The 12,883-nt window shown below is 36.4% G+C and overlaps 1 protein-coding gene across 1 annotated transcript; it reads left to right on the top strand.

The window, feature by feature from the left end:
- Positions 1–2,159: 2,159 nt before the first annotated feature.
- On the top strand, positions 2,160–9,764 carry LOC123562646 (uncharacterized). The gene is made up of 6 exons (XM_045355267.2): positions 2,160–2,234; positions 7,610–8,113; positions 8,321–8,497; positions 8,616–8,714; positions 8,983–9,240; positions 9,548–9,764. Exons 1-6 carry the CDS (start codon positions 2,177–2,179, stop codon positions 9,553–9,555), a joined length of 1,104 nt encoding a protein of 367 aa, XP_045211202.2. The 5' UTR covers positions 2,160–2,176; the 3' UTR covers positions 9,556–9,764.
- Positions 9,765–12,883: the final 3,119 nt, after the last annotated feature.

Below are 12,883 nucleotides of genomic sequence, written 5' to 3'. Positions count from 1 at the left end.
TCAATCGCTTCAGTCGCTCTCCTTACTTCTGTTCTATAAAAAATTACAATGCTGTTAAATTTTGCCAAAGATCATTTTCTTGATATTTATGATGCAGCCAATCGCTCACTATTGCATGTGTTCCGTTATGTCATAAGTCGAATATCGTGAATTTTTATAGTGGAACGAATCTTTCAATAAGCAAAAGGCTTCTGGTTCAAACTCCACTCGTCAAGTTATTGTATCATCTGTAAAGAACTGTAAGTATCTTGAAATTATTTGCGAATAAATATATTTAAACTAAAATCATAATTATCATGTTACTCGGACAAAATCAATATCTATATCATTTCGTGTTGTTTTCTCCAAATACTTAGATGTTTGTACTGGAGAATTTTATCTAAATGAGTTTCATGAGTTTTGAATATATCTCCTCTTAAATACTAAGATAAAACCACTTTCCGTAGTTAATGTAACGTGACCGTTTTAAAATATAATTGTATTCTAAGATATACGAGTCCGTTCTTAAGGCATATGTTAACCGAACTGCTTTTTCTTCTTTCCTTCTTTTTGCACTAAATGGTGTATCCCTTGTTATTCCGCCTTCTACTAAAGTAGCCGATTACAAGCGTATGTTTTATTTACATGAGAGTTAGCATGAAATTTTCGCTGGTATAAGATAATCTTTGTACTAAATCATTGACAATTTATTGCCTTTCGTTTTGTTCAAATACATTGAAATATTTTATAATTTTTGATGACAGACCTGTATGAACTTCAATAATGCTTATGATAACCTTAAGGCATTGAGAAACTAGATTAAGGTCATGCCTGCATTGTGACTGAAAAGTCCTACTCAAATATCTTTAATGCAACACGAGCAGTATCTTGCAATAATAAGTAAATGACTAAAAACCAGGAAATAGGAAAGCTCGCCAAAGATCACTACAAGCCTAAATATCCATTTTTTATCACTGCACTTACCTTTTTTCAAATATACTGAACATGTATATTGAGTAAATGTAATTGCTTTGAACTAAACATCAAGCTGGGAACAATTGGAGACAGCGAATTATTTTGGATAGCGAAGGCTACACAGATTTCCAGGTATATTGGATACAACGCTGATATTGACAAATATCTTAAATACCCCATTTTTGTTATTTAATTCAATATTCTGTCCAAGATACATATATATATTGTTTCTGTACGAGTATTATTTATTTATTTATTTATTTATTTATTTATTAGGGTGTAGTAACAGATAAATAAGCACAACTTAAGGATTGAATGCCAAAGTATTGATTGCTATGATTAATGCAAAAAAAAATATTCTTACGGAAACAAAATATAATTTCGCAATTGAGTTCAAAGGCGACATTTAACATTTATTTCAGTCTGTCTTTTCATTATTGTACTTAAAGTCGTAAAAGTTTCATATCTTAAAAGAAAATATCATGTTTAATTTAGACACCCCATCAGTAGAACATTAACCCATATTAAAATTTATCTTATTTTATTGCGCTCGGTACATGTTAAACACCTATAGGCATATTTTGTCTGTGACCATATTCTTCGTGTTAACATTTAAATGTGGTTTTATATCATAAAACATGCAATTTTTGCAGAATCAGGTAATAAAGTTCGTGCATGCAGGACGATTGATTGATTTATGAGACTGCATCATACCGTTTTAGGCAAACACTATATAAGGCAGAAGAAATGCCTGTAGTACTGCATTCTCCACTTCTCTTTGAGCATCCATACAAAAACAGGTAAGTCATTCATTTTTTTTTTATTGCGTAATAATTCCTACAACTGCTTAAGAAGATTATGCATTATAAAAGATAGGTTGATTATTTCTTAATCTTAAATTTTTGCAGGTAAATGTATTACATCTATTCAGATGCACGCTACTTCAGTTACAATTGCATTAGTGAATATTACATTTACTAGGTTTAACGTTCTTTTCTGCAAAACTAAATTAAAAATGGAATAAAATAAATTCTATCACTGCTACATTTCCAAGGTTTTTTATTATTATTATGCACATGCTATATATCTGGTAATATCCTCGCACATACTTTCACCAATGAGTATTTATATTTTAGATATACATGTTTGATTTAATTTTAGAGTACAATAAACTTAATATTTCTCAATACATTTTTTTCTTTTTCCAGAAAATTAGTTCAAGATGAGGACATTTATAATACTATCACTTCTCGTCGGGACTGCTTTGGCCGTCGGTAAAGGTAAGTCATCCAATTATTTATCTTATAAACATGTTATCACACGCATTCGTGCACCGAAGTATACAATTTCAACCCATTTACTGCATAGTGCCAAATCCGAACGTACATACACTAACATCATTGCCGAATATTTCTTTTAATCGATGCATTCTCTTCACAAACCAAAGGCTGAAACACCATTCTTTAGAATTTTTAATTTATTCGACCGTTTTTCCACACCACACTTGTAACTTAGCTTGGTGCAAGTGTTGACTACGATAGCATCCGTTCATTGTTTCCACTTTTTTCCATTTTATTGTTTCGTTACTAGTTTCATTCTTTAAACCTATTTCGTCCTTAATTTCAGTTGTGTTTTAATGTAGTTACTTTAGAACTTTAACGTACCCATGTTTGAAATATTATCAGTGGACATTACATTTTTGTTCATAAAAACATTACTTTTTGCTCAATCACTTCGTAAATATTGTTGAAAAACGGCGTTAAACCCAAAACATACAAACAAACAAATCATTCTTGTAGAAGTGATTTACCCTGCAATATTTACAATGAAGTTCTGTTAAAGTACTTATTTCACTGGATTATTTTTGATTAAAGTTCCGAATTCTTGAATAATTTATGTGCTCAATATTACAAAAGCCTGTGTTAAAATATGTTATAATTTGCAGATGTTCATTATGTCATGTAGTCTAGGACTAACAAATAGTGTTCCTTTTAATCTTAACTAATGTCTTAATCTTTTCTACATAAGGTGCATTCAGTTATCCAACCTCTGAAACATATGGAAACCGACAAACTGTACTTGATAGCAAATAGTTCATTAAACATACGTGTGTATAAAGTAATAATTTTATAGACAAAGTTCTTATTTTCTGTTAGGTTGATATAATCGGCTCTGCCACCTTGAAATATTGTGAGGTATGACGCGTGCCATCTAATTCAAATTACCCAGTGGTAATTACTAACCTTTCTTGGGCAGTATTCTTATGTTTTCGTGTAATGTTTTGTTTAGTTTAATTCTCTATTATATGTTGTACTTTGCCTAGGCATTTTTTATGAGTATAATTATTTTTAACGTCTATATGCACAAAGTTTGTTTCTGGAGCTGCGTTCAAGGATCGTTGATCGTTCTCCTTTTTTATTTGTGTATTGTTTATTGATAACTAAATCGAATATGTATTAAGACAGGAACTGTGTCAAAGTGCATTTTGTAAGAAGTTATATTTCCAAAGTAATTGAATAAATACAATTGAAAATATTTAAAGGCTCCTAATACTTTTGTATAAAATGTGGCTGCCACATTTGCCATGATGAACAATAGATACATTAATTTCTTGTTAATCTTATATCTAAAATTTTTGTCCTTAACATTCGTCGAAGGTTTGAATATTGCTGAATATATTAGAATGTTTTATTTATAGCTTTTTAATACCTCCATTTATTGCTGTAACTACAGCAGGCCCACCCGCTTAGCCAGGGAGAACGTTGGCCTACGGATCGCGGAGTCGCCAGTACGATCCCCGGGCGGGGCGTGTGTTCACCGTGAAGATTTGATAAAAAAAATTGTGGTTGAAATCATTTGTCCTCCACCTCTGATAATTCGTTTGGGAAGTTGGCAGTTACTTGCGGAGAACAGGTTTGTACTGGTACAGAATCCAGGAACACTGGTCAGGTTTACTGCCTGTCGGTTACATGACTGAAATACTGTTGAAAAACGGCGTTTAACCCAAAACAAACAAACAAACTAACTAAATTAGTGCATGTACAATAAGAAAAGTAGTGCTTGTCTGACCATGTAATTATGCAAAACTATTATTAGACATTTGCGAATTAATCCGATGCCGAATCCGAATCTGACTTCGGGTATACTTTAGGGACTTTCTCAAAACATTTAGTGGTTCAAATGATAAAAATGGTTGTTGGCTAACATTTTAACGTTGAACTGTTTTTATCGATTGACTATATACTTTTATGCTCCCCGAAGGGCGAGTATATAGTTGTCGCTTTGTCCGTCCTTCCGTCTGTCCGTCACACTTTTGTCCGGTGTATAACTTGAAAAGTATCAATGGCATTTGATTGAAACTTCACATAATCATAGAGGCCATTGCGACAAAGTGCAGTGCAGTGTCAAAGAATCATAACTTTACCTTACCTAGTTTTGAATTATCTCCCTTTATTATACAAAATGGTGCATTCTAGGTGACCTTAGGTACTTTATAAAAAAAAGACAGCTTTTGTGACAAAATCAACCCAAATAACAATTATAGTCCATGTGTTATGGCTTGTCAAAGTTATTCTTGGTAAGTATCCCGGAATGGAATTTCTAAGCCCGATTTCTGAGGATTTTTATAGGGAGGGGTTACCAAGGGCTATTAGCGTTGAAATGGTAAAGAGCGTTATAGGAGCTTATAGAAACATTGTCAGATTTTTATTGTGCGAGCGTAGCAAGCGAGAAAAAAATGCAAAGGGGAAACCGGGGTAAGTTGGAACACGGGGTAAGTAGGAACAAGGGCGATAACTTTAATATGTTAATAATGTACACGATATTTGATGAGGTATAAGACTGGCGTAACCAGTACCTGCTCTCACCAAAAGTTGCAATGGCGGGAGGTCAAAACAAAAGGCGGAGTGAGAAAAGTTTAATTTTCGACTCCGTAAGTAGATTTTCGCATTTTGTACATGTTTTGTTTCAAACATCATGAGTATAGTCTAAACATTGTTTATCGTTATGCATGATTCAAAAGTCTCTTTTCTGGGCTAACATCTGAAACACTACAATTTGAATCATTGTCATCGGCGCGTTTTCACAAGACAATGACAGAAGGTAACACGTGGTTGGAATAAACTGGAACAGCGTGGTCGGGGCAAGTTGGAACACTGTTCCGACTAGCCTCATCTAGGTCTATTGGTCGTTTGGGTGTCTAAAGAAAGCGTTATTTTTCTTTTCTGTCTGCAAAAATAATTTGAATGCAAATGCAAATTAGTCCACGATAATGCCATTATTCAGTGTAAAATTAATTGCATTGACTTACGTTGGTATACTGCTGTAGACGAAACATCAGATTGTATCTATACGCTATTTTTAGTTCACCAGAACACGAAGTGCTCAAGATGAGCTATTGTGACCGGTCATTGTCTTGCGTCCGTCGGCGTCCGTCGTCCGTCAATATTTGCCTTGTGAACACTCTAGAGGCCACAGTTGTGACCCAATATTTATGAAACTTGGTTAGAATATTTGTCTTGATGATCTCTAGGTCAGCTTTGAAACTGGGTCATATGGGGTCAAAAACTAGGTCAGTAGGCAAGATCAACGGAAAATCTTGTTAACAATCTAGAGTCCACGGTTTAAGTTTAAAACTCATAAGAATTGGTCAGAATGTTTGTCTTGATGAGCTCAAGGTCAAGTTTGAATCTGGGTCATGTGGGGTTAAAAACTAGGTCACCCGTTCAATTTGTTCCAATTTACCCCTGTCCGTGTTCCAACTTGCCCCAACGACGGGCAACTTGGAACATCATACCTTGTTAGTTTGGACAAGTCTATTTTGATAAATACTCATTCAATATACAAAGCGAGTAAATATTCTTGAAGAAATTGCAATGCATTGCTAAAACATTTTGCCGAATGTGTTAGAAATACACAGAACGGTTCGATGAGTATTTTTGTCCCGACTTGCCCCTGTCTCCCCTATTATATATTTTTCACCCAGAGCAAAAGATAAATTACCTATGCGAGCGTAGCGAGCGAGGAAAAACGCATATTTTATATTTTCAACACAGAACAAAAGATAAATTACATATGTGCGCGTAGCGAGAGAGAAAAATGCATATTCTATATGTTTCACCCAGAACAAAATATAATTACATATGCGATCGTAGCATGCGAGAAAAAATGCAGATATATTATTTTTTCACCCAGAACAAGAGATAAATTACGTATGCGAGCGTAGCGAGAGAGAAAAAAATACATATATTTTGCACTTTTTTCACCCGAAACAAAGTCGAATTACCTATGCTCCGGCGATTTTAGGGTGGGAGTGGGGGGTGGGGGACGATTAACTTAAAGAAACTAAAACGTGTAAAGTTCGACGTATTTCGACAACTTCTTAGAAACATGGTGGACAAAATTCAGAAAAACATGGTAGCAATCTGTTTAATGTCTTCAGTATGACCTGCAGACAGTAAAAGTTTGCATTTATTCGGACGACAACTAGGTAAGTATGGTAGTCAGTTTAGCACAAGGAATCGGTAAAACCGAATGATGCTACCCGATGCATGTGCTTACGGGAGATAATTCAAAAAGTAGGTAAGGTAGAGTTTATGGTTATTTGACATTGCCCTTCTTGTCAATGGCCATCAATCATTTTGTGACGTTTCAATGACATACCATTAACAATTTTTAAGTAATGCTCCGGACAAGCCTTGTTTTTTAAAATAAATGGAGATAATTCAAAAACTAGGTGTAGTAGAGTTATGGTTCTTTGACACTCCACTTTCCGTCAATAGCCTTTATCATTTCGTGAAGGTTCAAGTTATACACCGGACAAAAGTGTGACGGACAGACGGAAGGACGGACAAAGCGACAACTATATGCTCGCCCTTCGGGGAGCATAAAAATGTGTAGTCAATCGATAAAAACAGTTCAACGTAAAAATGTTAGCCAACAACCATTTTTATCATTTGAACCACTAAATGTTTTGAGAAAGTCCCTAAAGTATACCCGAAGTCAGATTCGGATTCGGCATCGGATAAATTCGCAAATGTCTATTAGGAAAGCTGTAATCTGTTTTAAGAATAAAATTTTAAAGCATTTTAAGCATTATGGACCTTAAATTACATTTTAACGTTAGATTAAAAATCAAAACCAGATATGTTTGAAATTTCGGATGACGTGTTTATAATATTCGGAGTTATGTTGTCGAACATGCAAAGACAGTCAAATACTGTTCAACTTTGCAGAATAGAAGAAGCAATTGAATTACTGCATATCCCTAACACAGACAGTATGAAAATTGAAGCAATGTGCCAAGCTTGATAGTGCTGCCTCACCACTGGAATATTACGCTGTAGACACATGAAATGGTACTCCACCCATTTACATTATACTGACACCGGGCTGACCTGTCCCAGTTCTTAAATCTAAATGTTGAGCACCAAGCGATGAAGCTACCGATACCATTTTTCCCGTCTTTTTTATGACGCGGCCAGGGATCGAACCCACATCCTCCCGCTGTCGAAGCGGGCGCTCTACCACTAGGCTATCGAGACGGTGTTATTTTAAGCAGTGTACGGTAAACGTAATAAGACTTTACGATTGAACAAAAGTATACATATAACTTGAACTATATATATGTATGCATGTTTTTTTGTATTTCCTTCAGGGGGTTACGGTTACGAAGGAGGATATGGAGGAGGATTTGGAGGTGGTGGTGGGAGCTCAGGCGGAGGTGTAGTAATTGTGACTGGTGGTGGTGGAGGAGCTGGCGGTGGAATTGGCGGTGGAATAGGAGGAGGTGTCAGTGGTGGAAGCATCGGTGGTGTGGGTGGTAGTGGAGGAGCTGGAGGCGGATTTGGCGGTGGAATAGGAGGAGGTGTCGGTGGTGGAAGCATCGGTGGTGTGGGTGTTGGTGGTGGTACCGGCGGCGGAGTTGTTTTGGTTACAGGAGGCGGTATTGGTGGAGGAAATATAGGAGGTGGTTACGGTGGAGGGTATGGAGGCGGATACGGAGGTGGAATGGGCGGCGGAAAATATGGCGGCGGAATGGGTGGTGGATACGGTGGCGGTTTTGGTGGTGGCTACGGGGGTGGATACACTGGAATGGGAGGCGGACAAGGTGGTAGCAGCGGCGGTGTAGTAATAAGTCTATCATCCGGTGGAGTCGGTGGTACGTTTTTTGAAAATGCATATTTTGACTTTTAAGGGTTACTTACATAAAGCTTTAATATATTTTATACGCCCCCCACCAACAAAAATATGATCTATATAGCTATTTCTAATGCAATATTTGCTTTGTACTTTTCTGTTAATAAGATATCATGCACGACTAATGTCATGACATCCATAACTAGTATAATATAGATATATATTAAAGGCACTGGTGGCGGATATGGAGGTGGTTACGGCGGTGGATATGGGAGTGGGTATGGAATAATGGGTGGCATGAGACGAGGTGGAGTTTATGGAGGCGGATACGGTGGTGGTTATGGGGGCGGTTACGTAGAAATGGGTGGAATGACTGGAGGCGGATCTTACAGTGGCGGATACGGAGGTATGAACATTTCTTTTATAAGATAAATCTAATACGATTGTTATAGATTATTAGCTAATGTATCAAACGTAATCACAGGAGTTTATTTGAAACTGTATCCTCATTTTGTATAATACAGGTGGATATGGCATAGGTGGGGGTGGTAGTATGGGAATCAGTACTGAAGGCGGAGTTATTATTGTTGGAGGCGAAATTGGAGGTGGAGCCGGTGGAGCCGGTGAGAAATCATAATAAACTATTTAACAAACCAGTCGATCGAAACATACAACACGAAAGGTTTCATTTCCTAAATTTCATGTACATGTCGAAGTTTTAAAAGCGTTGCTTTTGTTATAAATTATCTGTCAGTCTGAATTATTGTATATATTAAATCTTGATTTGCCCAAATAGCAGGATTGGTGATATGGCCCTATATGATACATGTCTTATAAATGTCTAGCTAGTGCATATCAGTATTTCTTAAATTTTATTTTTATTAAACACAGGAGCTGGAAATTATGGAGGCGGATCTGCAGGAGGATTTGGAGGAGGCTATGGCGGTGGATACGGGGGAATGGGAGGCGCAAGAGGTGGCCCTGTAGTCAGTATTGTTAGTGGGGGCGGATCTGGTGCTGGTTTTGGCGGTGGAATTGGTGGAGGAGTTGGTGGGGGAAGCATTGGAGGTGGAGCCGCTGGTGGTATAGGTGGAGGAATTGGTGGTGGTTTTGGAGGAGGTGCAGGTGGTGGTGTTTCTCTGATGAAATGTAAGAATCACTTTTTGTACGTTAATTTATATACGATCCCGCAAAACAAATTTACAAACAGGTTATTTTCAGAAGTATGCCATGATTATTACTAATCTTTTTTTGGTGAACATCTATTGGAGTTTTTTTTTCTTTGTACCGCAGTGTTTCCAAAGATACATAAAAAGTAGAGCGTAAATTGCAAACATTATGAATAACTTACATTGAAGTTACTAGTCTTTTAACATAATTTATAGTATTTACGCATTCTGTTGTAACATGCGTCTTTTATATGTTGTTATAGTTCTTTATATATTTAATCTTACAGCTTACTAACCTGCATTGACTTGACAACTCCACCCTGTTATATATGGTTCTTACAGATGCTCAAGGAAATATATGACAGAACTTGATGCCGACGAGATTTTGAATTTAATATACTCTTTCGCATAAGCTCTAGCAATGTGCTGTGTTTAACTGTTGACTGTTGTTATTTTGTTTGTTAGAATTGCTTGCTGCTTCAATAAAGTATTGACTTAAAACAATATGACATTCTTATTCTTTTGCGACTTTACATTCAAATTGAGATGCTACAAATACACCCCCGCTTCTTTACTTTGCAAAGAAAAACAAGTAGTTCAGTATTTTGTCTTTAAATACCTTAGTAAAATCATAACAGAATAAAAACATACTTTTGAGAATTTGATAGGTTTGTTGTCACATATTTGTTGATGGGGAACAATCTAAACGGTCACGAAGACCTACCACTGTTAAAAAGAGATAAATTGTTTAACATAAATTGAAGAGAAAGAATTCTTATGACGAAAAATCCCTAGTGCCTGAGGCTTTATTCGAACCGGGGTCGCATGGGTGGAAGTTCAATGTTCTACCCACTGAGCCAAAGAGTCGACTCCCTGACGCAGGGATTGGTTTTAAACTTTCAAACTATGATTAAGCGGCCGTTACATTTCCCCTCTTAAAAGGAGTAATCATTAATGATGATATGTAAGCCATTTCGGGATAGAAAGTACCATTTTCGGCACGAGATAAAGTCCGTATCTCTGACGAGTTACGACTTCTTGCCATAATACAAATTAAAGAGGACAGATTTGTTCAATGATGAAAAGGCCAAACTGCCTTTGGTGGGATTCAATCCCGGACCATGCGGGTGGAAGTCCAATGTTCTAACAACTGAGCCAAAACGTCGACTCCCTGACGCAATTGTCAGAGGTTGGTTTTAAACTTACACGCTATGCGTAAGCGACCGTAACATTAGTTACGAGAACAAGTTGTCCTGAGTTACGGCAATCAAACATAGTAGATTCCATCGTTAATAATGACGCCGGAAGTATACGAATCTATCCTAGTATGTTACAGCTGATGAGAGAGGAGTTGTTTGGTACATTTGATTTCACATAGAATTGCTTACGGACGAAATTAAATTTCTGAAGAAAAAAGGAAATGATAACGGGAACGACTGCGAAGGCAATATTTATTACAATGAACATAAAGGATGTCAAACATTAAATTTCATCATGTGTTACTTTTTAAAATTAATAACAGAAGATTAAGAATGAACTCCTCGTCACACGCTTGATTCGTATAACTTAACGGCTACGTATCACTTTATGTTCATGTTCTATGTTATGGTAAAAGAACCTTTTTTAAAAGCTTCTGTGGACGTATGGGATGCAACAAAACATTACCATATCCAGTTTAGTCGAGGCTGTCCAAGAGAGGAATATGTATACACACTTCACGCCCATCGAAAACTTTTTAAGGGAGCACTGTTATAAATAATGATTATTAGGCTCCAGGATCTGAAGGAACAAAATAATAAAAACTCTGGGAGAGTGCAAGTAATAAGCAAGCTGGTACTACCGCCACAAAATTTATAACTTCGCTTTATCACTAGGACACACACACACACACACATATCACTTACTCTTCAACTCTATTTTCTTCGGAAACTACTTCGCTAATTAGAACCAAAGTTTTTCAGTCTCTGTATTCATGAATGGTGCATTGTAGATAACTGATACTTAAATATTGTGGTATAAAGTCGAAGCGCCTATTTGCAAATTTGTGTGCCAATGCAGCAAAAAATATTTCTTAAATAAAAGTCATCAAATGACGAAACAATCTTTTAAATAACGACATAAATTATCTTAAAGCTTGACAAGGAAAAAGCCTGACAAGAAGCTAATTTCATATGAAAGCCATTCCCAAGCCTTCCATAACACTGAAAGAATGTTTGAAATCGAGCCATTATTAAAAAGGATATGACAGTTTGAATTTTAAAAGAATTGCTGATCATGGAGGCAGCCATTTTGTGTGTTTATGACGTCATTTACACACTGCTGCATTCTTAATTTAGCTAATAACCTTTCAAATAGATCAATTTTGTAGGTTTCTTGAGTGTACTCGTAGTTTGTGAAATATGGTAATTTCTTTCATTATGGCGGCAAACTGTTTTACAGAAACTAGTAAATACAATTCAAATTCGTGTCTAGAAATTAAAAACATACTGCCATTTTGTTTTGTTTTTGTTGCCATGGAAACAAAATGGCAGCAATTTTGATCAAATATGTAGGTGCTCATAACTTTCTCATTTTTAAGTCGATTTTGAAAATTCTTTCACTTATTTAAATGTTTAAAGAAATCCCAGCAGATGTGATGATCATCAAAACAACATTGCCTATCCCTTTAAGCAAAAATCTCTGCCGCACACTTATACAAAACAAATCAAAATATCTTATAAAACAACATGCAGCCATGTCCAATCATAAATAGTGTATCCGTTGAGAATATTAAGCGGTGATATTATATAAGGCTAACACAGACGTATGTAAAGTTGTCACACTAATGATTGTAACTGTTGGTGTATGAAGTCCTTCATTTACGATGTATGATATATGAGATACAATGTTTAACGTTATTACGCTTATTTTAAATATGTTATTCGTTAACCCGTTTAAATTGGTGAAATATCAGATGCACTACAGTGAAAGAAAAAATACAGCTTAAATTTTCTTAGAATCGTATGGTGTCTCTCCAGTCATCATCAGTGCCGACTTGGCAAACTTAAGTCTTTTGTTTTTAAGTTATACCTTGTTGTTTTCTCTAAATATATTGATTTCTGTATTAGCGATGTATATGAGTCGCGTCATGAGAAAACCAACATAATGGGTTTAAAACTCCTTCACTTCATTAAAATATATGAGCCGCGCCGTGCGAAAACCAGCATAGTGACTTTGCGACCAGCATGGATGCAGACCAGCCTGCGCATACGCGCAGTCTTGTCAGGATCCATGATGTTCGCTAACGGTTTCTCTAATTGCAATAGACTATGAAAGCAAACGGCATGGATCCTGACTAGACTGCGCGTATGCGCAGGCTGGTCTGCATCCATGCTGGTCGCAAAGCCACTATGTTGGTTTTCTCACGGCGCGGCTCATATATTTTAATGAGGTGAAGGTGTTTTGGATATAACGCCTCTATAATTCCATAGTTAATGTGACGTTCCCGTTTAAAAAATAACTGTTTTGTAATAAGATGTATGAGTCCATTGTAGGCCGTTCTTAAGTGTCAACTGAACCGCTTTACCGTCTTTCCTTCTTTTTGCACTTAATGGTGTATCCCTTGTTATTCTGCCTTCTACATT

Source organism: Mercenaria mercenaria, chromosome 15 (assembly GCF_021730395.1).
Source record: "Mercenaria mercenaria strain notata chromosome 15, MADL_Memer_1, whole genome shotgun sequence".
In the NCBI taxonomy this organism is placed as follows: Eukaryota; Metazoa; Mollusca; class Bivalvia; order Venerida; family Veneridae; genus Mercenaria; species Mercenaria mercenaria.
Note: the sequence above shows the minus strand (reverse complement) of the source record. Positions and strands in the feature narration are given on the sequence as shown.

Excerpts from the sequence above, each read along its gene's own strand:
- LOC123562646 (XM_045355267.2), top strand. The coding sequence starts at position 2,177 with ATGAGGACATTTATAATACTATCACTTCTCGTCGGGACTGCTTTGGCC. Across the intron at positions 2,235-7,609 it reads TGCTTTGGCCGTCGGTAAAG|GGGGTTACGGTTACGAAGGA; the intron begins GTAAGTCATCCA and ends TATTTCCTTCAG. Across the intron at positions 8,715-8,982 it reads AGGTGGAGCCGGTGGAGCCG|GAGCTGGAAATTATGGAGGC; the intron begins GTGAGAAATCAT and ends TATTAAACACAG.